General features: G+C 40.9%; 2 protein-coding genes across 8 annotated transcripts; one reads left to right on the forward strand and one right to left on the reverse strand.

Moving 5' to 3' along the window:
* The first annotated feature begins 122 nt into the window (after positions 1–122).
* Positions 123–15,491, forward strand: LOC114788057 (1-phosphatidylinositol 4,5-bisphosphate phosphodiesterase delta-1-like). Of its 4 annotated transcripts, XM_028976194.1 has the most exons (16): positions 1,262–1,265; positions 1,413–1,522; positions 2,568–2,729; positions 4,462–4,690; positions 6,440–6,569; positions 6,655–6,883; positions 6,966–7,167; positions 7,392–7,536; positions 7,761–7,913; positions 9,911–10,069; positions 10,748–10,904; positions 11,457–11,573; positions 12,621–12,799; positions 13,151–13,283; positions 13,392–13,541; positions 15,085–15,491. In XM_028976194.1, exons 2-16 carry the CDS (start codon positions 1,423–1,425, stop codon positions 15,171–15,173), a joined length of 2,334 nt encoding a protein of 777 aa, XP_028832027.1. In that variant the 5' UTR covers positions 1,262–1,265; positions 1,413–1,422; the 3' UTR covers positions 15,174–15,491. The 4 variants fall into 4 exon arrangements, with proteins under 4 accessions (XP_028832029.1, XP_028832027.1, XP_028832026.1 ...); XM_028976196.1 differs by lacking the exons at positions 1,262–1,265; positions 1,413–1,522 and adding an exon at positions 123–240; XM_028976193.1 differs by lacking the exon at positions 1,262–1,265 and having other exon boundaries at positions 1,288–1,522.
* A 6,143-nt stretch (positions 15,492–21,634) lies between these two features.
* Positions 21,635–24,896, reverse strand: LOC114788058 (T-lymphocyte surface antigen Ly-9-like). 4 transcript variants are annotated; one of them, XM_028976198.1, is made up of 5 exons: positions 24,646–24,896; positions 24,082–24,277; positions 23,031–23,333; positions 22,684–22,947; positions 21,635–22,567 (listed from the first exon to the last, which is right to left on the reverse strand). In XM_028976198.1, exons 2-5 carry the CDS (start codon positions 24,173–24,175, stop codon positions 22,479–22,481), a joined length of 750 nt encoding a protein of 249 aa, XP_028832031.1. In that variant the 5' UTR covers positions 24,176–24,277; positions 24,646–24,896; the 3' UTR covers positions 21,635–22,478. The 4 variants fall into 4 exon arrangements, with proteins under 4 accessions (XP_028832031.1, XP_028832030.1, XP_028832033.1 ...); XM_028976197.1 differs by having other exon boundaries at positions 24,082–24,259; positions 24,646–24,892; XM_028976200.1 differs by lacking the exon at positions 24,082–24,277 and having other exon boundaries at positions 24,646–24,890.
* Between the last annotated feature and the right edge of the window lie 263 nt (positions 24,897–25,159).

Below are 25,159 nucleotides of genomic sequence, written 5' to 3' on the forward strand. Positions count from 1 at the left end.
ATATACCTCGCATTGATTTTCTATGGACTATAATTTTATAAAACACGACAACACGCGTGTTCGTGGGGAGGGGGGCTGTGGGAGGGGCTCTCGCAAATGAACTTTCTTCCGACCCCCCCATCCTCCAGCGACCGCTGCATGGACCTGTCGCGTCAGGCGACCTTGGGGAGACTCCTGGCGGCCTCACACCTCTTGGATTCGTCCGTGGGATGCAGTGCAACGGAGTCGCGGGGGACAGAGGTTCGTGGGTTTACGACTCGAGTTCGCAGTTAGTTAGTCCGGACCGGTGTTAATGGGGTTCAGTGTCCTGCTGAACATAACTGAGTAACTCTGACGTGTATATGTCCAGTACAACCATGTTGATCATTTCAGTCATGTGTATAGTCCGGTTTGTCTTGTTAAATCGTAACCATTTTAGACGATTTTATGTGACAACGTTCTGTACTCTCAACTAACGGATGTTGTCGTTTTTTCCCCGCTTCAAATGTAAAATGAGCAAACGGGATCATTCGTCGACTCATCTTGGAAATAGACTTTCTCTTATTAATCCGCCAGGATATTCGCGAATATCGTGCTGTTTTTTTATTGTCAGATTGCGCCCCCTGGTGGTTACAGACTTCGATTTAGAAGTCGACATTTACATTTACATTTACAACATTTATCAGACGCCCTTATCCAGAGCGATTTACAATCATTAGTTACAAGGACAGTCCCCCCCTGGAGACACTCAGGGTTAAGTGTCTTGCTCAGGGACACAATGGTAGTAAGTGGGGTCTTCTGGTCCATAGGCGAGTGGGTTACCCACTAGGCTACTACCACCTAAGGTCGAGACAGTGACTATGATTTTGGCCACGTGGTTACAATTAAGGCCTCCTATTGGCCGGGAGAATTAATACGAAACGCTGAAATGTCAAGTGTGCGTGGTTGTGGGGTATTATTTTTTCTTCTTTCGTTTGTGTTCTGGCCGTGAGGCGGGTCTCGGTCCGGCAGGTGAAAAGCACGGACCCCCCCCCACCCACCCCGGCCAGGATGTTTGCTGGAGCGCCCAGCAGGAAGCATTAAAAAAAAAAAAAAACTTACGAACATCGTGAAACGATTCTCAATCCTCGCCGGATGGCAGTACCCGGGCTACCAAAAATAAAAAAAACGCACCTTTTTAAAACCTCGCTTTGTGGCAAATGGGTCACTTATACCCCCCCCGGGGGGAGCTGTTTCTACCACAAACCACAGGATGCAGTGCGCGTAACCCGAGGAGTGAACTTTGAGTAGGTACACGCCCCGCGCGCTGAATAGGACGTGGGAGCGTCATTCTCCTCAGTAACTCGAACGTCGCACGTAAAACGAGCCTTTTATATATATGTATATATAGATATATATATATATATATATCCACCGTTGTGGTCCTTTTAAAGGAGGTTTGCTATGCAGTGCGTACGAGGGCAGGCGCGGAGGAGCAGGTCGGAGGAGCAGCTGTACCGCGCACAGAGCGCCAGGGTGGCGCGCATCAACCTGGACCTGCTAGGTGAGCCGCTGCTCCGATTCTGGTTCCTCGGCCCCCGAAACGCGAGGCCAGTAGCAGCCGGAGAAACTTTTCTTCAGGTGCACGAAAGAAAGCCCTTTGTGTTTACCTGGTGCAATTTTATTACCGGCGTGTTATCTTGCATTCTGGTAAAAAAAAAAAAAAAAAAGGGACGTTGACGTCACAACCTTGTCATTACGGTCTTTCCCTTTTTGTTCAGCCAACACGCCACTTTGTTTGTGTGTTTTTATTTACATTTATCAGACGCCCTTATCCAGAGCGACTTACAATCAGTAGTTACAGGGGACAGTCCCCCTGGAGACACTCAGGGTTAAGTGTCTTGCTCAGGGACACAATGGTAGTAAGTGGGATTTGAACCTGGTTCTTCTGGTTCATAGGTGAGTGTGTTACCCACTAGGCTACTACCGCCGTTTTTATTTACTTTTGGCCTTTAGAAGACAGGCCTGCTGGGGTATGATGATAGTTCCCGTTTCTACTCCTACCCTACTCCACGGTTACACCATGACTGTGTACTTTGTTCTGTGCCGGACTGATTTATTGTTTTATGCCGCTGGAGCTATATACCGATCAGCCAGAGCATTAAAACCACTGGGCATTGACAGTCAAGGTGAAGTTAATGCTTTGGGAGCGGTGAAAATGGGTAAGAATAAGGATCCGAGACACACCGACAACTGTTGGTACACAAATGTTCCTCATATGTGGTTATAACTGCCTGCCATAGGAGATCTGAGCAACCGGTGAAAGCATAGTGGCGGTTGTCTTGGCCTCCATTGACCCAGGCCAGTCCATGAACGTTCCACCTTACATCTTAGCGGCCTTAAATAATCTGCTACTAAAATGTCTGTGCCAGAAAACACAGGGCACCTTGACAGGTTTTGTGGAGTCCATGCCGTTATTGGTCAGAGCTGTTTAGGTTGTGCAGGGGAGATTTAAAAATCTGAATCTAAATCTTGTTTCAAACAGACGTAGATTTTTTTAACAAAAGCAGAGGCCTACTTGTTTCATTCATTTAATTTTTACTCTTAAGGCATGGAGGAGGATGCAGACCTTCAGTTTTTGCTGAGTGGCGGTGACCTGCTGAAAATTCGCTCTAACAGCTGGAAGAAGCATCGCTTCTACAAGCTGAACGAGGACTGCAAGACCATGTGGTACAAATCTCACAAGACCCTGCGACCATCGAACCCCACATGTGAGTCCTTTCTGTTTGAATGTCCTCATTTAATGAATGGATTGGCTGTGTGGAGACTTCAGGAATTTATCTGCAGCAGTCCAGACTAGCAGCTTTCTCAGGTGACTCCACCATAAAATGATCTGGCCACACCACCAATCAGTGCTGGTGAACAATTGTCTGAATTTGCATGTCATAGCTTTGCACAGACACAAGGACATTTAATGTTTCATATTTTCAACCTCCTGAAATTCAACTCAGAGGGTGACCAAGTTGACCAAGAGGAGAACCACAGAATTAGTGTTCGGTGTACGCTGATATCTGACTGGATATTCAGCAGAAAAAAAGGACAAAAAAAAACAAAAACCAACACTAACTAATGTCAGTCTTAAAATGACTTTTAATCTTTGAATGGTGTGTTAATAGTTTTCATCTGGAAACTCCTCTACTGCCTGTTCTTTGGGATTAAAAATGCATGTTTCTCATTTTCTTGTATGATTCATGCTATTTTGAAGGTGGAACTGGATTTTGAATTAAATAAAATGATCCTAAATAAATTACTGTTACATTTTATTATTCTTACAAAAGTTAATTCAGTAACATATTGGACTAAACCATTAATACATACTTTTCTTAAACTTTAGCCCATAGAACTAAACAGTTGCCACTATCCTATTTTCTGAGGGTCGGTAAATTCTAGTTCAGTGTTCTAGTTATACTAAAAATAAAAAAGACAGCCGTAACAGTGCATCCCACCATCGTTCTAGGTTCTCCACTTCCTCCACATAGGCTGTCTCATTGTTTTTGGAAATGAGGCCCTGACCTGTACTGTCATCAGAAAACTTGATGGAGTCGCTACTATTAGCTGCCACACTGTCTGAGGTGTAGAGGTTGCTTTAAATGCATCCTTGAGGTGGGTGGACAGTGGTGGGTAGTAACGAGTTACATTTACTCCATTACATTTACTTGATTAACTTGAAAAAGTCCAGTGCTAAAACAAAAAGAATACAGAACCCCAGTTTTTAATATACAGTACAGGACAAAAAGTTTGGACATTCAATGTGCTTCCTTTATTTTCATGACTATTTACATTCGTAGATTCTCAAATTTCAGATCCTAAAGAATGGATTGAACGTTATATCAGTTATAACGTGATATCAGTCATCCCTCTCCACTAGTCTTTCTCTTGTTCTGTTTGAAAAGAGTTAAAAACACTTAAGCTTTGAACATGACTGTTTTGCCATGCGTGTGTATGTAACTGATTATTACAACGCAGCTAGGGAGACAAACCGACTTGGTGGAAAAAGACACTCATTTCAACCACCTTGAGTTTCAACCACTAACACAGTAGACCAACATAGTCTCACACAATTGTGACTTTCATCTTGCATGCAGTGAAATGTCGGGAAGTGAACAGACAATTATCATGACTGTCAGTTGTAGGACCTTTATATTTTGCATCATTAATACTTTATCTTTTATATAGATATAGATTATTACCATGGTGTTATGATTAATTGCTTAATAAATCTCCCTAGTCTTTGTTATAACACATATTCTCATGAAGTACATGTAGTAGATAAAATATCATAAATGTCAGTAGTTATGGAGACAGTGTTAGAGGACAGTCCTTTACTCAGGGACACAATTGTAGTAAGTGGGGTTTGAACCTGTGAGTGTGGTCTTCTGGTTCATAGGCAGGTATGTTACCCACTAGGCTACTACCATCCCTCACAGCTGTCCTTGCTTTCAGTCTCAGTCGATGACATTGCAGCAGTTAGGCTTGGCCGGCAAACTGAGGGACTCAGGAAGAACACAGACGACAAGGTGGAGGGCCAAGCGTTCTCCATCATGTTCAAGAGTCGGCGCAAAAATCTTGACCTGATTGCCAGTTCTGAGGAGGAGGCAAAACAGTGGGTCGCTGGCCTGGAGAAGATAATCTCCCACATGAGCAAACTCAACCCTCAGCAGAAGACAGGGCAGTATCCTTTTCATATGCTGAATTTGTGGACTGACTCATTTATATGGACTTTACCCGGATTTATATTCTTATTTATGTTGTTATTTATAAAAAATCCTTTGCAGTGGCATGCAAAAGTTGACAGTGGCGGTAAACTTTTGTATGGCACAGTATGAGTGCCCCATGTAGCAAATACATGTTTAGTTACTAAGAATAGTTCATTATCACTATGACTTTACTGTGGCTAGCATAAGTATGTGAACTGTTTGGGGAAATTTTATGGTTTTCTGCATGAAATCTGCAAAAACATTCTGATATTGGATGTCTTTATTGAGAACAACCATAACTCATATTGATAATGGAAAAAGTATGTGAACCCTTGTAATTAATAACTGGTGGAACCACTTTGGCTGCAATAACCTCAACCTCAACCTACACATTGTTCAGGAGGAATCCTGGTCCATTCTTCCTGGCAGAACTGCTTTAGGACTGTTGTATACTTTGGACGTCTCTTGTGCATGGCTTTTTCCAAGTCATTCCATGGCATCTCATTAAGGTTATGGTCTAGGCTCTGACTTAACCACTCCAAAATGCAGATTTATTTTTCTCAAACCATTCTGTTGTGGGTTTGCTTACATGTTAGGGTTCATAGTCCTAGTACATTCGCCAACTTCTAGAAAGTTCCAGCTGACAAACAGACACTGCAGAATTTTTTGAGAAATCATTCTTCCCTCAATGAGTACTAGCTGGCCAGGCCCTGATATAGCAAAGCAGGCTGGATTGGGGACTGATGCCATAGACATTGCGCTTGTTCAATTTTTTCTTTACGTACTGTTTGATTCTTTAACACAGATGGTTACTCTTGGTAAAGTAGCCACTAGAGGTGTGTATTGGCAAGGATCTCGCGATACGATATGTATCACAATACACGGGTCACGATATTATTTATATACGATATATTGTGATACTGTACATATTGTGATATTCTACAGTTAACTGAAAATGTAAAAACAGAGCTGAAATACAAGGTACTGTGATCGGTCTGTCATGTTTTGCGATTTCACTCTCAAATTCAAAGTACCCAACTGTACAGCACCATCTACTTGAGTGGAGGTTGAAATCGCACGCCAATTCTCATCTCTGCTGACTCACTAAAGAAAATTCTTGACAGCACCACCTAGTGGACAAAATATGTATACAAAAATATCCATATTTGATGTCCCTGTGTCCAAACATTACCACTGCGTAAAATATTGCGATATATTGCTGTATCGATATTTTCTAACACCCCTAGTAGCCACAGTCCCAAAATGTCAAAATGCCTAAAGTCTTTGAAATTGCCTTGTAACCCTTTACAACTCTATGTAAAGCAACCATTCTTGATTGTATGTCCTCTGAAAGCTCTTGCTAATACCTGACTCCAATGAGAAGTTTTGAGGACTTTAACTCAAGGGTTTACATTTTTCACTTGAAATTTGAGTTGCTTGTGATTGTTCTCAGTACAGTCATAAATCATTTTGTTTTATTGTTTTAGGCACATTATATAATGTGATATGATTATATACATTACCATACCCTGAAATTCATATTTTTTCTTGCCACTGTATACACATGTTGCATTCCTATGCTCCAGCATGTTTCTCTGTAAATTGAGTACTCAGATTTTATTCAGACTGATTTAGCAAGTTATAAAGGGATGATTCATTGGATGGCTATTAATAAATAATAAAGCCTTATATTTTGTGTGTGAACCCTTACATCAAAGTTCAAGCTGGATCTTCAATTCAATGTGCAAAGCCGACAAGAACTGTGACAACAAAATGAGCCTGAAAGAGCTTAAGAGCTTTCTTCAGGACATTAACATTGAGATTGATGATGAGTATGCCCAGGAACTGTTTGAGGTTATACCACTTAACAGACTGGTGTTGCTACATTATTCTACTTAGATGAATGTATATATGACTGCTTTTATCCATATCCCTTCAGAAATGCGACCACTCTCAAGGTGGATATTTGGAGGGGGAGGAAATCGAGCATTTCTATAAAATTCTCACAGAGCGAGAAGAGATTGATGTCATCTATACCACGTATGCCAAGACAAATGGCTTCATGAGTGCTGAAAATCTCCTGGAGTTTCTGCAGAAAGAACAGAGGGAGCCAGCTTCCTTGAGTGATGCCCTCATCCTTATCGACAAGTATGAACTGGACGGTTCAGGTACAGGATATGAGCAAAGGCACACAATGATTTATTCCTGTCTGCTTGTAAATGAAACGCTGTATGTGTTGGTTATTTGTAGCAAAAGAAAAGAAGCTCATGACAAAGGATGGGTTCCTCATGTATCTACATCAAATGGAAGGCTTGATATTCAACCCTGCCCACAAAGGTGTGCACCAGGACATGACCCAGCCGCTCAGCCATTACTTCATTTCGTCCTCTCATAACACATACCTACTGGAGGACCAGCTGAAGGGACCCAGCAGCACAGAGGCCTACGTACGGTAACTAGAACAAGACTAGTCAAAAAGTCCTGAGTACTGACCATTTGGCCACTGTATCAGTTAGGATGCCTAGAAAGCGTATTAAAACAATTCCTTTTACAATATGTTAAAGTGGTTTGCATGAGGGAGACTAAAACGGTGTGTTTATTAAAGTTTATTAAACATTTCCATTAAAAATACACATGGCACACCCAAAAAAACTACTTATGACTAAACTTTGACAGGGCTCTAATGAAGAGCTGCCGTTGTGTGGAGCTGGACTGCTGGGATGGTTCAGATGGTGAGCCAGTCATTTACCATGGTTATACCCTCACCTCCAAGATCCTCTTCAAAGATGCCGTCCAGGCCATCAAGGACTATGCCTTTAAGGTATCATATGTTGTCCTTCTGTGCAACAATCTTTTAAAGCAGGTTTTATTTGGCATACAGATGAGAATTATATTCCACAATATAAACAAGGTGACATTTCAAAGCATTATGGGAAATTCTTATACTATCATTCTGATACTGATTGCAAATATGAATAGAACACAACTGTGTTTATCACTGTTTTATAGGTTATGATGCATTTTTAAAAATAAATATCTCCTTAGACATCGGAGTATCCTGTGATCCTTTCTCTGGAGTGCCACTGTAGCGTGGACCAGCAGAAGGTCATGGCCCAGCACATGATTGCCATTCTGGGAAGCGCACTGGTCACCAAGCCCTTGGGTGACCAGATGCCTAAAGATTTCCCTTCCCCTGAGGTATGTGAGGTTCTGCGGAATAATGTCAGTAGCATTGGGATTGTTTAGGTTAATTTCATTGTGAATCCCCAGTCATGGTAAATGATGCTATTTCCAGTCGATTTTGGATGACATTAAACCAAGGAAGGTTCTGCTTGGTCATAATAAAAGAAAAAAAATGATAATTAACACAACTCTGACAACTGAAAGGTGGCATGTAAAGACAGGAACAAAGCTCATGAAAAGTGGGAGGCCTTATGGAAGCTCCCCGGGGTTTGTTTACATCCGTAAGTCTGTTTGGATAGGTTTAGAGGTGTATTCACATGCAGCACGTGGAATTCACCCCACCCTTCTTTACAATAGACTCCACAAAGAACTGACCTACAGTTAAATGGCTGCTGTGTGTTTCTGCAGCTCTGAAACGATCTGTTTTGGAGGAATATTCTAGTACCACAGCATTCAGTTGTATATTAAGCTTTCTTTTTCTACTGAAATGTCTTAACCCTTTCCATCACTAAAACTATGATAAATTGTTTATTATGCCGTAATATTCTTTTTCCTGATAAAATTTTGCAAAATTATTGTTCCAGAGCTGTTTAATGGTAAGGTCTACTCTTAAAACCTCAGACAGGAAAAGAAAAACCTTGTTTTAAAGTATTTAGAGGTGAAGAATGCCGTTATTAAAATACATTTCATATAAATTCCCTCCTACAAAGAACTGGAGCCTGGATCCTGATCTGGTGATTTGGATTCTGACATTTCTGGTACAGGGAGTCCATTTTTTGTCGGACTGGACAGGAGTCAGTTTTCCGGGTCGGAATGTCTGGAATGCACACAGCTGGTGTCCTATCAGATCATCAGCTTCTGCATCTGTGTTTCTCTCCTTTCCCGTCCAAGCTGACTGTATACAAACCCTGGCTGAGCACAATGAGCTGCAGTACGTGTGAACACAGAGTATTTCAGGTTAGAGCCAGAATGAAAGCCAGGGAGCCAGTCATCATGCGGTACTGACATTGGGGGATGTTTTCTCCTTGCAAGAATTTGTTATTAGATCTTATATAATATTTGTTTTTCCGTTAGTCCAGAAGGCGTGTCTTTGTTTGACTACAGTGAACAATAGGATTTTTTTCTTAGAAATACCAGTAGCTATGTGTTCATGCAAGAAGGGTTTATAAAAGTAGATATACAGTACAGGCCAAAGGTTTGGACACACCTTCTCATTCAGTATGTTTTCTTTATTTTCATTCTCACCGAAGGCATCAAAACTATGAATGAACACATGTGGAGTTATGTACTTAACAAAAAAAAAGGTGAAGTATATGAAAACAGGTTTTATATTCTAGTTTTTTCAAAATAGCCGCCCTTTGCTCTGATTACTGCTTTGCACACTCTTGGCATTCTCTTGATGAGCTTCAAGAGGTCGTCACCTGAAATGCTTTTCCAACAGTCTTGAAGGAGTTCCCAGAGGTGTTTAGCACTTGTTGACCCCTTTGTCCTCACTCTGCTGTCCAGCTCACCCCAAACCATCTAGATTGGGTTCAGGTCCGGTGACTGTGGAGTCCAGGTCTCCACTTTTTGTTAAGCGCATAACTCCACATGTGTTCATTCATAGTTTTGATGCCTTCAGTGAGTATCTACCAATGTAAATGGTCATGAAAATATAGGAAACACACTGAATGAGAAGATGTGTCCAAACTTTTGGCCTGTACTGTACCTGGAATTCAAAGGAGTTAAATTTGTTTTAAAGTACTTTTATCTGTATGGTCATCACCTGCATTAGAAGCTTTACACTTTCATTTCGGGGGTTAGTTATAGTGATTTTATTACATTACAATCACTACAAGTCACTGCACTTCCCCCACGTCATTCAGGCCGCACCACTCGTATTCTCACATATGACCCTTAAGAGTGTGGACTGCTGCAGTTTAGCAGTTTTCCTGGTTAAAGCTGTGGAAGCTGGATCCTATTTTTTGAGTGTGGCAAGATGGTCTCATGCGATTTACGATTGTGCTCATTAGGAGCTGAAAGGTCGCTTCCTGATCAAGGGAAAGAGGCTCAACAAACTTGAGGACTGCTTTACCCCTGATGCTTCTGCCATTGAAGACGACGATGTGACTGAGGAGGAAGAATCTGGTGGAGAAGAAAGTCAGGAAGAACGCAAAGAGGAGAAACCAAAGGTGAAATTGTCTCTTAGTTGATAAACATTTAGTGTGATGCTGTAGTGCAGTGGTTCCCAAGCTGGGGTTATACAATTAATTTGTTTTATTAAACGTTATTTTATGTTTTTTTTTCTATGAAATGGTCGTCCACAGTCAACAGATGACGTGTTTTATTATCGCAAGAGAGATGCTGATGAGGTGAAACGGAGACAAACGGCTGGCAATTATATTTTAAACCAACACAATTCCTAGTCTAGCGCTCGTAGTGCGCAGAGGAAGCCAGATTTTTAAAAAGCTAAACATTGCAAGAGCTCACAGGGTCATGGCTGTATGAAAATGGTGCAGTAACAAGACAGGCTGTGATTGTCATTTACTTAAATGCACCACACAGCATAATAGTCTGCTCTGATTGGGCTTGGGTTGAATTCTGTCGATCTTGGGCCAGGTCGGGTATGGCCTTTTAGGAACGATTATAACTCTAATGTAGACTCTATATAGCCTGCAGTATAAAACAATGAGAATAAGAACAAAACAAAAACTACGACTGCTGTTTTCTTAAAATAAAACTTTGTAAGTAATCATTTTATTCTTTTTATGTGTGTATGTGAGAAGAAATTGGGTTGGGGGGGTGGTCCTGGCTTGTTTTGGACACAGGCTTCAGGGGAACCTAAAGGACTTGTGTTTTGGGGTTTGAAGCAGGACAAAAAGTTGAAGCTGGCGAAGGAACTCTCGGACATCGTCATCTACTGTAAAAGTGTGCATTTCCATGGGTTTGAAGATGCAGCAGCCAGAAGTTTTTATGAAATGTCTTCTTTTAAAGAAAGCACCGCCATGAATCTTGCACAGGACTCAGGTCAGTGAGGCATTTTCTCCATAACTAATACAATCACAGCCATTGTGTCAGGAGCTAATGACTTGTGTTACTCATGAATTAGCTACAAATGGAGTTAGGTTACGTATGTATGTAATACAGGGGATAATAACATTATTAAATATATTCACATTCAAAAGTTTAGGGCCATTAAGAAATATTTTAATGTAATGCTGTTAATGATTGAATATCTGCATACATGCAGACAGGAATGAGTTCCAATGGATGCTGTGTTCACTAATGCAAGTCTGTCACATGGACTATTAGAAAACCGCTTTTAAATTATCTTAGTATAGGCTGAAACCACTGATTTAAGCAATAAAACCAACCCGAATCAGACTATTATCAGTGTATCTGGTGCATTAGCAAACATGATCAATATTGTAATATTTTGTCAGATTTTGTCATATTTTCTAATCAGACTAGTTTTATGATTTTTATATATTTTTTAAATAACCCTATACATTTGAACAGTAGTGTATCTGTATATTTTTACAGATTGACAGTTTAAATGTGTAATTGCTTTCCCCACAGCAAATAAATATATTCAACATAATGTGGAGAAACTCAGCAGGGTCTACCCAGCAGGCACAAGGACGGACTCTTCCAACTACAACCCCGTTCCTCTGTGGAATGGAGGCTGTCAGATGGGTACAGCCTATTTTTTCACCACTTCACATAGCACCAGCAATTCACCTGTTAACTTATGTTCATTTAGTCAGGGCCTTGGGTCCATGCAAATATTTAGTGCTTTGCCTAGAGATTTGAATTAGATTGGTGTGATTCTGCCATTCAATGGACACTAGAAGTAAACAACAGAATCCCGGGAACATTACTAACAACTTTATACATGTGATAAGGAGAGTGAGAGGCAAATTATAGCATTATAGATTATTTCCAGAAAATCCACAGTAATACAACTATTATTGTTATTTATTAACACACTGAGTTCTTGGGGGCATATGTTAAATTTACATTTTAAATGCATGGAATAGAGGCAGAAAATATATTTGAATGCTACCATTCCTTAGAATTCCAAAAGTATTCCCAGTAACTGTCATATTGTTTTTGGTACCCCTGCATCCCATGCATCTGCACTTTATTCCTCGAATTTTGGCAAGAGAAACTTCCTTAACCTTTAGAGCTCCAAATATGAAGGAGGATCTAAAGACAGAACTGGTCTTATGTAGTTTTGGCACATTACGCAGTACACATAAAATCTTTATCTGAGTGTCTGTCTATACATACTGTATACATTGCTCTGCCAAGAGAATTCGGAAACACAACCCAGACTTGACCAACTGAGGCAACCCCAGATAATAACACTGCCTCCACATGCTTGTACAGTAGGGATTATGCATTTTTTCACGCACCTCTCTACTTGCCCTGTAGTGCCCATTATTCTGAGACGTTATTAATCTGGATCACATTACTTTTTTCCCATTTAACCAGTCTTTGTACCTAATTTTATGATAAAGCTCACTATCAAGTGTCAATCTTATGACAACACATTTGATTTAATACCAATCCTCTAAATTCTTATGTATATGTGTGGAATTGTTTTTTTTTTTTTGCAGGGCAATATATATTTGACAGTATAGTTAATGTACATGTACATTGATGCATGACTTTATTAAGCTCAGGCATAGTCATTAGCAAGAGGAGTAGAACATTGTGGCCTGGTTTTTTTCCCCCCAGTGGCCTTAAACTTCCAGACGCCAGGCCTGGAGATGGACTTGAACCAAGGGTGCTTCTTATCCAATGGGAAGAGCGGCTACATCTTGAAACCAGCATATCTCATGGACAAAGACACAGAGTTTGACCCAGTCACCCTCACCAGAGGGGGGTGGCTGAAGCCCAAGACCTTTCACGTCATGGTATGGTTTTATTTTTTCTTTCATTGAGTTCAATTGTATTTCATTTTATTCTAAAACATTAGATTCACAACTGAACTCAGTTGGTTGGTTGTCATAATTTCACTTTACTTTTCAATTGTACAATTCTTGTAAATATTATTGTGTACTTCTGTAGTCTTAGCGCGTATGATTGTGATCTCAAACAATGCTTACTATAACACTGACTGGGCCTGGTATTTACATTCAGCAGTGTGGATATTTGCACGTAGCAACTGCACAGAAGATGAGTCTCTGTCCCTATATTAAACATTCCCATGGTCCACTGTAAATAAGGACATACTCTGTCCTGCATGCTGCTGTTTCTATGCTCAGGTCATCTCAGCGCAGCAGCTACCGAAACTGAGCAAGAAGTCAACGTCCATTGTTGATCCCCTAGTGAAGGTGCAGGTCTTCGGCGTACCGGATGACGTGGCTGCAAAAGAAACAGATTACATTGAGAACAACGGTATCCTGTCTGTTTTGGTTAACAATGACACATGCACACTGTGTTTTGTACAGGTAACCCAATCCGTGGGTAAAATTGCTGAATATGCACATTCTCTTTCCCCCTTAGGTTTCAGTCCAATGTGGAATGCCAATTTCCAGTTTCATGTGTGTGTGCCGGAACTTGCCCTGGTCCGCTTTTTGGTGGAAGATTATGATTCCATGACTGACAATGATTTCATTGGGCAGTATACTCTACCATTCACCAGTTTACAGAATGGTCAGTTTGTCACTAAATGCGTTCCTTACTGCAAAATCTAATGCTGATATTTAATTTTTCCCACATGGATGTCTGCAGCCCTGCAGTAATTTAGATGGTAACTTCAGGTCTAGTTTTAAGTCTACAGTCATGACTAAAAGTTTTGAGAATGACACAAATACTGGTTTTCTGTTTTTATTATGGCATTTTGCATATACTCCAGAATGTCATGAACAGTGATCAGATGAGTTGCAAAGTCCCTCTTTGCCATGAAAATAAACTTAATCCCCAAAAAAAACAATTTCACTGCAGTTCAGCCCTGCCACAAAAGGACCTGCTGAGATCGTTTCAGTGACCTTTTCATTAACACAAGTGAGAGTGTTGATGAGCACAAGGCTGGTATATCATGCTGATTGAGTTACAATAGCAGACTGGATCCTTTAGGAGGGTGGTGCTACAAATCTTTGTTCTTCCTCTGGTAACCATGGTTACCTGCAAGGAAACACATGCAGTCGTCATTGCATTGGATAAAAAGGGCTTCACAGGCAAGGATACAGCTGCTAGTAATATTGCCCCTAAATCAACCATTTATCCTATCAAAAACTTCAAGGAGCGAGGTTCAAGTATTGTGTTTCAAGTGTTTTAGGGTGCCCAAGAAAGTGCAGCAAGGACCGTCTCCTAAAGAGGATCCAGCTGCAGAGCTTACTCAGGAATGGCAGCTGGCAGGTGTGAGTGCATCTGCATGTACGGTGAATCCAAGACTTGTTGGATGGCCTGGTGTCAAGAAGGGCAGCAAAAAAGGACCGGGGTAAAGTCATTTTCTATGATGAAGTCCCTTTCTGATTGCTTGGGGCATCTTAAAAAATTATTGTCCAGAGAAGAAAAGGTGAGCGCTACCATCAATCCTGTCTCATGCCAACATTAAAGCATCCTGAGACCATTCATGTAGTGGACTCACTCACACCTTTGCCTCAGAACACAGCCGTGTATAAAGAATGGGACCAAAACATCCTCCAACAACAACTTCTCCCAAACATCCAAGAAATGTTTGGTGAAGAACAATGCCTTTTCCAGCATGATGGAGCACCGTGCCATAAGGCCAAAATGAGAACTAAGTGGCTCGGGGAACAAAACATTGAAATTTTGGGTCCATGGCCAGGAAATTCACTGGACCTTAATCCAACTGCGAACTTGTGGTCAATCCTCAAGGAGCGGGTGGACAAACTCCAAGCACTGATTATGAAGGAATGGGTCGCCATCAGTCAGGATTTGGCCCAGAATTTGATTGCCAGCATGCCAGGGCGAATTGCAGAGGTCCTGGGAAAAAAGGACTTTGAAATTACTTGTAATTACACTTGAAACCAGTATTTGCGTTATTCTCAAAAAACTGTATGCACCTCGCTTTAAGATAAATGTGGGCAAAGGGACTTCTGGGGACAATGTGGCTCTGATAGCATAAACAATCTATTTAATATAGGAAGTCAATAATGTAAAATCAACATCTCATCGTTTGAATATGTCCGGTTTGTTGGCAAAATGCTCATCATTGTTTGTTTCTCTGCAGGATATCGTCATGTGCCATTACTGGATAAGAATGGAGATATCCTACCATGTGCTGGACTCTTTGTACACATCATGGTTTTAGATGACTGAAATGTGCAGTTAAAGGCATCCATCTCACCTTCTCACTTAATCACTGCAACTTCACACAGTGACTATATAAAATTTACAGGTGGACATTATTACATCTCATTGTGGAATTTCTTGCCATCTGTTAATGCAAATGTAATATTTTTGCATGAAATTCTTCATCTTTCAAGCTTGTTTTTTAAAGCAGTGCTAACATTGCATTTTTGCCAGCATTGTTGCCATGTTACTGCCACTCTGTTTTAATTTTTTTGTTCTGGAGGAAGTGGGTCTTCATTGCCAACTTCACAATTTGGTTATCACTGTTTACTTGGAAATAAATATGTAAATGCTTAAATAAATTTAAAGTAAGCGCATGTGGAACCGCCAATCTACATCCAGAGGAAATCTATTTAAATAGAAATATGACCCATGAGGGCAAATATTTATGCTTGTCAAAGTGATATTTGAATATGATCATGTAAAGGAAGTGAATTGTTTTTGATAGACCCTGAAAACAATATTTGATTCTATGAAAATATCTTCAATATAATTTTAATAATGATTTGCCATGGCTTATGTAAATAATATCTAAAATGACATTATAATCATTGTCAGGGCCGTGGAGTGAATTGGATTATTTGTATACTGCAGTAGAGACAGAAGCATAACATCTATATTTTATCAATCTTTTGTTTGAACTTAAATAGTTTCATAGTAAAACGTGACACTGAGGCGATAGAAGGATGCAGTAACCAGGAAACTCTGTAAGCATGGGAGCCACAGAAGCCAACTTCTTATTTTCCTGTGCAGCAGCACAGCCTACTGGTAGTTTAGCTGCCACCCAAAGGTGCACTTACCTGGATAATGTAGGGTATTTAATGTCCTGCTCTTAACATTTATCTTCAATTTTTTCAATTTGTGCTTTTAGCATAAAGCAGAAGATGTCTGCAGGGTTTACGTCTTCAGCATCTTGTGGAAGCCACCCCTTGAGGGAACAGAAGTGTTTGTATGTGGTTGGTGGTGGAATTGTGTTTTGCCCAGCTTGTCAGTTTAGGTGCGTTAGGTGTCATTTCTTGGTAGGTTTTCAGATGTGCCATACTCTTCTTATTTTCGAGTGATAGATGGAAAGTGCATCTTTAAGATTATAATTTATAATCTTTTGTTAAAAATCCAAATTACCTTTGGGATGGTCTATCACATAATCTTTACAAAAATTATTCAGTAAATGTTATATAATCGGACTTCATTTTCAGATGACCTTTTGAAAAGGGATCTGTTCATTTTTATATACAAAAAGAATTTAAATAAACTTTAACGTTCATTTGACTTGGCATCCCCGGTGCACTGGGGTTTCAGACCTAAGGATCCGGGCAATTAACCCGGGTGAGTCATGAATCGCACAGCTCTAGAAATTACCACATCACATGTCGTGGAAACATGGATGCAGCTATGAAGCCGCCGGGTTTGCTTCATGGAAAATTAATTTTTAAAATTAATCTAAATTAATTTAGATTGTTATAGATTAATCTAGATTAATTCAAAGACTACAGTGAGATTAATCAAGATTAAGAAAAGTAATCTATGACCACCTCTAATTTTTATTTATTATTACTTTTGTCATTATTTTATTTTTTTTTTATTTTTTAAGTTATTTTTGTGACCATTTTGAGTTTTTCTTTCATTGACTGAAGGGTACCAACAATTTTGTCCACGTGTGTATATTCATCTGATCTAATTAAATCTAATTCAGGCTAAAAAGAAACAATATGTTAAGGAAGTTGCAAATATTTAGACTTAAAATCATTATGAATGGCTTAAAACCCTCAGCAGATATTCTGATTTCTGGGTTTCTGTTACCATAGACCTGCCAACAACATATGAATTGCTTTCAAAGATTCAGTCTATCTAGGTTATCCGGCAAACTAAGCATGACCGATCAATCCGTGATCACCGCCCCTGGCCTGTTCTTGCTCACGACATCAGCCACACACACACCAAAATCTCACTCCAAGGTTTTTGGAAAAGTTGGCAGCCCAGACAATCTTGCTGTCACACAAGGTGAACAAGGTGATTGTTGCAGAAAACAGTTTGCCCAATTGCAGAAAGGTGCGAAGAGGTGGGCAAGGTTGCGACTTGACATTCATTTGACATTACATTTGAAGCATTTCTGGTTCATAGGCGATTGTGTTACCCACTAGGCTACTACCACCCCTGATAAATGCTGTAAATGTAAATGTCCAAGTTCTGCACTCGCCGGGCAACATGCTCTGATATGTTTTAATCAGGAATAGTAAGGAAGGGGAAAAAAGTAACTAACTCACTAAACCAAGACTGGCTGCTCAATCTCTCCCCTGTCTGTTAATCGTTCCTGCCATGTTCTGGACTTTGAGAATGCAGAGTAGAGCAGGATTATTTTAATCTGGTTTATAGTACCTATTAGTGCTGCACGATGAATCTAATCGCAATCGTAATCGCGATGTCAGTCTGCGATTACATGAACGCAAAAAGCTGTGATTTAAATTATTAGGACATGGATTGAACATATCACTTCAGTCTCACTTCAGTCGAATGTGACGTGTTTGGTCACATGACTTTCGATTCGGTTCAATGGAGACCTCAGTTTCGTGACTCACATAGACATATGGGTACACGTACGTCAACGTCGCCGCCATATTGCGATAGGCTCTGCTGTGCAGTGAAGCATATACATGTCTATGGAGAGAAGTGCATAAAAATGCCTCTCTTGTGCTGCTTGGGGCTGTACAAACCGCTGTACGCTCCAAACCAGATCCCGATTACAAACCAGATTACATTTCATAGGTAAGGCTGGACAATTGTTTTGAATATATTTGGCCATTATAAAATCCCGTTTTATAAGTCTTAACCTCAGCTAAACTAGGCTAAACTAGCGAAGCTATGCATTCCTGCGTTCAAGTCAGCCTCCAAACAACGTTTTGGTTAAACGTAAGAACTATAATACGGGATTTTATAATGGCCAAATATAATCAAAACAGTTGTTTAGCCTTACCAGGGTTTGCCGTTCGACAGTAATGTAAAGAGTTTTTTGTGATTTATTTAATTTTGTAGAATATTGTATTTTGAAAGCACTGGGCATTTCAAATTGTTATAAGTAGTTTGTATGTTTCACTTTGAAATGAAACATTTCACTATTAGTAATTTGTATGCGACTTTTCATTGATATACAAGCAAGTGTCCTTTATCATATCGCAATCACATATCGCAATATTGATCTCAATAATTGCAATATGTCTTTTTCCCCAAATCGTGCAGCCATAGTACCTATCCTTTCCGTATGATTCACTGCTTGTAAATTTGTTTTGGAGATTGGTTAAAGTTTAAAGTCCAAATGTATCAAATGTTTTTTTTTTATTGAATGATAGTTTGATTTGCAAATCTCCGTCACTGTCATCAGGTGATGGTTACCGCACAGGGCAGTGGTGACCGAGTGGTTAAGGAAGCAGCCCCGTAATCAGATGGTTGCCGGTTCGAATCCTGATCCACCAAGGTGCCACTGAGGTGCCACTGAGCAAAGTACCGTCCCCACACACTGCTCCCCGGTAGGTCCTTTAGTGCTCGGTTTATTCAGTTCCAGAAACCAGCTTTCCATGCCCGACAAATTAACCTGGAAGTTCCACGTACCTCGATAAAAACCTGTAAGGTAGGACAAAGAGACATGCCTTCCGAGTTTCGATTGGGTGTTTGCTGTAAAACGTCTCGTGTTCAAACGCCACACAAAGACAAAGCTGTGAAGATCCCTCAGAGCACGTGGCTACATTATGAATGAAATGTGCTTTTTTGGAAGCAGCTGGCCAGAGACTTCATCCCACCAGCAGCAGTTATTAATGCTGCTCCAGCCAGTCAGAGAATCTCCTGCCGCCCCCTCCCTCTGTGGCCATTACTCCCCGCAAACAGGGCAAAAAAAAACTACCAGTGTCCATGCAATCATGACAGGACAGAAAAACATTTCTGGTGACCGTGATGCAGCACCCACCATGATGACGTCCTGGGCAACCGCCCATGTCACCTGTATCAAAAACTGCCACAGCAAAGCACACAGCCAAGATATCAAAGGAGTGGCTTCTGGACAACTCTGCAAATGTTCTTGAGTGGCCCTGCCAGAGCCCAGGCTTGAATCTGATTGAACATTTCTGGAGAGATCTTAAAATGGCTGCACCGACGCTTCTTATCCAGCCTCATGGAGCTTGAGAGGTGCTGCAAAGAGGAACGGGTAAAACTAGTATAGGTGTGCCAAGCTTGTGGCATCATATTCAAAAAGACTTGAGGCTGTAATTGATGCCACCAACAAAGTATTGTGCAAAGGCTGTGAATACTTATGTACATGTGATTTTTTTTTTTTATAACTTGGCCAAAACCTCAAGTAAACTTTTTTTTATGTTTCCACTATAGGGCGTTGTGTGTAGCATTCTCAGGAATTTAATCAATTATGGAATAAGGCTGTAACATATAAAAAGGTGGAAAATGTGATGCGCTGGGAAAACTTTCAGGACGCTCTGTATATAAATGTATAAATTCATAATGTAATGTGATAAGTTCTTTGGAAGCGAGACATCAAAATGAATGCTGAACTCTCTCTCCATGAAAAATATTAAATATTATATTGTTTAGCACAGCCTACCAGTATTAATCTGATGTCTGCCACCATCCCAAAGAAACTGTTTTATCACATCATCGTATCTTAAAAGAATTTGTGGCGGAATGCAATTTGGCATCCTTCAAGTAATAACCTGATTGAAGGAAACTACAGTCCTTATTGTATTTACTTTGCCCCATAATGTCAAATGTGAAAGTGATTGTCATTGTGAAACAATGCAGCACAGCACACGGTGACACAACGAAATGTGTCCTCTGCTTTTAACCATCACCCTTGGTGAGCAGTGGGCAGCCATGACAGGCGCCCGGGGAGCAGTGTGTGGGGACGGTGCTTTGCTCAGTGGCACCTCGGCCGATCGGGATTCGAACCCGGGCATTACTGGGGCCGGTTCCTTTACCGCTAGGCCACCACTGGCCCATTAATGTAGCTTGCTCCAGTTACAAATTATTTGTAATACTAGTGTTATCTCTACTCTTCTCTGAATTCTGAGTTTCTATTTTGCTGCACAACAGTAAATGCCCCTGGCAATGCTGCACAAAACCAAACAAAAAAAAATCACAAAACGTCACAACAGTGACAACTTGGCCACGAGGACAACATCACCACAGCCCTGCTTCTGCCCCCACACATAAGTAAGGGCCTATTTCTTTAGTGCATTTTATTCAATTAATTACAGCTTTCCAGATCAAATAGATAATATGAACATAGATGTTGTATTAAAATCCTGCAATAAAAATGAATCATGTAAGTGGCCCATTATATTTATATCTGATGTACTTTGCAGTTCACCAAAACCTGAACAAGAGACCACAGAGCAGGAAGAGCAGCAGAAGGTGTTAAAAAGAGAGAGACATTTGAAGCTCTGCAATGCATAATATGCAGCAGCATGACTGGAGTTTAATCTTCCCCGACTTTTCCACCACTCCCTGTACTCCCTGTAGCTGCCCGCATCAGGTTCTACATACAGATGCTGGCATACAAAGCCAAACATGGAGCAGCACCGTCCTACCTCAGAGCCATTATTATACCTCACACTCTCCGACCCCCCAGTACTGCTCGCCTGGTCCCTCCACCGCAGAAGGTACGAGGAAGACACTCATCTAGACTCTTCTCTGTCTTGGCCCCTCCGTGGTCAGAGGTCAGAACAGCACAGTTTATGAGTATTCTCAAATGGCAGCTTAAGACATTGCACAAGCAGTCATTCCACTTCCAGCCTTATGCTCCTTCTAACATTCCGCTCGTTTTGCACATGTATCTCTTGTCTTGTGTGTCTTGTTTGAAATGTCTCACATACACTTGAACCAGAAGGTACAGAAGGTTTTTTGTAATATTTTGTAATTTCATGTGTAATGTACAATACTTGTTTATACAGGGGGTAAGGTAAGTATTGTCTCGAGCCGAGAACACGATGTCAGGAAAGGAGAAGTCTTGTCCATCTCAAAGTTTTCAGTAAATCGCTTTTTTGAACACAAGCAGGTAGGCGGCGCCACCAACCATTACAGCTCCTCAGGGTTACAGATAACAGGGAGGCGGCCCTTCTTCTCCTTTGACCCTGTACATTTACTCCTCGGTGTGCTGCTTCTCCCCTTGCACATGCGACATGAAATCCCCAGAACTCAGATATCCCGAACCCCAACAGAACACTAAAAAGAACCCGTACACGCCCGTCCCGTCGGCGCGTATATCACCTGCGAGGCATGCTGGTCCCAACTCATGGCCGGCCTCCGCCGCCACAGTATTCAGACCCCCTTAATTTGCTAAAATCATTTAAATTCATTTTTTCTCTCATTAATGTAGACACAGCACCCCATTATGACAGAAAAACACTTTTTTACAGATTTATTAACAAAGAAATTTTGAAATGATTTTATGAAATGAGGAACAATATATACAGACGATATAAACTTTGCACACATCCCAGTTAAAATGGCAGATTTTTGTGATGTATAACAATTAAACCACAATTACATAAAAAATATACAATAAGCTGGTTGCATAAGTGCTCACTTTGTTGACACTTTTAATTTAATTATAACCTTCAGTCCTCTTGTGTAGGTCAAGAATCCTGAAGAATATTTGCCTACTCAGTTGTATACTTGGTGTTGTATAGACCTCCTCGGGTCACCTTACAAATGTTTTATTGGATTTCAGTGTGTGCTCCGGTATCAGACAGAGAATTCAAGACAAGATGAAATGAGACACAAAGGTGAACAGTGTGACGTCCTTAACAGTTTCAGCACTAAGACAGTAGCTTACATGTTTCAGCCTGTATTGGTCTTCATCAGAAGAGCATCGTTTAGAACCAATAAAAAACAGTGTTCTGAGTTTTTCCATTTGTGTCCCAATTAGTTCAGTTTATATTACACCAGGAGCTGTAACACTATTTACATAATATTCAAATTCAAGCATAGAGGAAGATATTTCCTATCAGAATAACAATATTTATAAAAAAAGATTAAAAGTGTATATAACAAGATGATTATGGAATTTGGAATTTAATCTGATGTGTACTGCAATAACAGCAGAAACATGATGACATTTACAGCATTTATCAGACACCCTTATCCAGAGAGACTTGCAATCAGTATTTACAAGGACAGTCCCCCTGAAGCAACTTAGGGTTAAGTGTCTTGCTCAGGGACACAATGGTAGCAAGTTGAATTTGAACCTGGGTGAGTGTGTTACCAGCTAGGCTACTACAACCCTTCTATGATGAGCAGAAGTACAGAGATCAGAGCTGCTTTCAACAAACAGGGGGAAAGTCCAGCAGAGGAGCCCACAGCATCTAAAATACACAATAATAAAAAACACACACACTAAGTACTCACTGAGTACCATAACAAACCCACATATACACACACACATAATTCTCTGTGTAAAAACTGAACATTAATGACTTACCCCTGTTCTCAGGGTAACACAGGTTTATTTCAATTGTTCTGTTTTTCCAGCTGGCTGGGTTGCTATGGTTACAGACGATGATGTCATCTCTGACAGACAGAGAGAGGGTGGAGTCAGTAGAGGCCCCGCCCTCCGGAGTGCAGAAGCTGCTGTCACAGCTGGACATGAGAGATCGGTCACCACCAGTACAGTTGACAGTCACATTACAGGAGTCACTGGTGGACCAGTAAGTGACCAGAGTGAGGACTGGAGCTTCCACTGGTTCTGAAACATAGAAACAAACACACACATTTACACACACAAACACTAAACACTGACTATTAAATATGAGGGTACAAAATACACACCCAGCACACTGAGACTGTACTCAGCAAGAACCTGCAAACCAGACCCTTCTGCTCTGTAAAGTCCATTGTCGCTCTTCTGTAGGTTCTTCACCAGAAGGGAGAAAGTTTCTTTATTGAAAAGCACCTTGTCCTTATAATTATCTTTTATTTCCAAAATGTCATCACGTATAAAATATATAACAATGTCTGTCTCCATGTTGAAGCTCCATATTAAAAGTGTTATCCCCGTCTCTGCAGGTCTCTGTGGGTCCAGTGTAACAAAATCTCCCTCCAGCTTCACCACAGACTGTCCAGCGCTGGACACTGCAGAGAAAAAACAAATCTGTCTATCAGTAGAATTGCAAATCACATATTCTAGTTTAGCTCATTATTGAGGTAAAGAAAAAATGTTCCCCCACCTACATGCAGTAGGAACCACAAATTCACGACTAACAATCAGGGGTGTTGAAATGAATCTGTCATGATCCGGACCGGCAGGGGTGACTCCGGATCCGGAGTTCGGACCGGAGTTTCATGTTCGTCTCGTGTAATGTTCCCTGATCGTGTTCACATGGTGTATATTTATATAATTGTATAAAACTATCCTGTTCGTGTCTGTTCGCCGTCAGGTCACTGCGTGTTAATGTTCCCTTGTCTCGTGTAGTCTGTATTAAACCCCTGTCGTGTGAAATCGTGCGTATGCGTCCTCCTTCATCACCATGTCCAGCCCACCGTGACAGAATCGTATAATCGATGCATCGCGATGCAGATTATCTATAGAGTATCGGACTTTCACGCTGCGCGACGCGGGAATGGAGGAGAGTCCAGAGATCTCGGAATCCTCTATAAAAGGCGGAATTGTGTCTAACTGGCGTGTCTGGCCGCTGCAGCCACCACACTTGTTCCCGGTCGGTGTTGACGCGCGGTCACTTGCCCGATCGGTATACAAAAGTACAGACAATTTACGGAATTCGACCCTGAATGATACGTTTGGAACGTAACAAAACACAAGTATTTTTTGACTGATCGGAAGAACAACTCATTTGTAAGAACATATGTGACGACCACTTACAGTCAATAAATGAAGTTCCAACAATTAAACAGAGACGTTCCTGACCTGTAGATGAAGTGAGGGTGAGAACTAGACAGATCAGCCGAGGAAACATCTCAATCTTCAGAAAGTCACTTCGGTTTCAAAAAGACGTCTTTTATGCAGTCGACAATTCCTTTATTCCTTCTTCTACTCCAGACTGTTATACAAATAATCACTTTTTAAAGAATAAACATGAGCATTTCAGCCTCTATGATTATTTTACAGTAATTGTATAAAACGTAAGTCAGATCATTTATGTTCAATTGACTGCAGCCAGATGCTCTTGGTTCTGGTCACCAAAACGGGAAGAAGAAACCACAGAACAGGAAGAAGAATAAAAATTTGTCTATTTTGAAGATGCAATACAAATGAAACTTGAAACTGAGCGGCTGTTATTCATTCGTTGTATTTATATTGGAGTTTTCATGCCAGCATGTCATGTCTCCAGGGGGGGGCTGTCCCTGTAACTACTGATTGTAAGTCGCTATGGAAAAGCGCGTCTGATAAATGCTGTAAATATAAATATATAAACATAGAACCTACCTGATATCATTTACATAACTGTTAAGTATCCCGTTTTGACCAGGAAAGTCCTGTAATTTACCCTTCTTTCCCGCCGTCCTCCCGTATTTTAATCAGCGTTATTAAAAAAAAATAAAACACATCTGAGCTGTCACTAGCCTCGCGATAACTACCACCTGCAGTAGCCGCCAACAGGTACTGAAGGTGGCAGTTCTCGCGAGATTAGTGTGTGAGGTCAGGTGGCGAGTTGATGAGTGACGACGCGGGAAAAAAAGAAGAAAAAACAGACAGATGATGGACGTCAGGACCGAGAAGGAAGACAATCCTGCCAAAAAAAACAAAACCCTCGTGTAAATACCGCGATCAATGGGACACCGAATGTATTTTTCTGAAGAAGAGCGGGGTGGGGGACAGTCACACGTTCTGTAAGATCTGTAACTGCGAGTCGTGAACACTGACCTTAATTGAGGCAAGTGAGGCCTGCAGTTCTTTAGATGTTGTCCAGGGGTCTTTTGTGGCCTCTCGGATGAGTTGT

This window comes from Denticeps clupeoides, chromosome 4 (assembly GCF_900700375.1).
Source record: "Denticeps clupeoides chromosome 4, fDenClu1.1, whole genome shotgun sequence".
In the NCBI taxonomy this organism is placed as follows: Eukaryota; Metazoa; Chordata; class Actinopteri; order Clupeiformes; family Denticipitidae; genus Denticeps; species Denticeps clupeoides.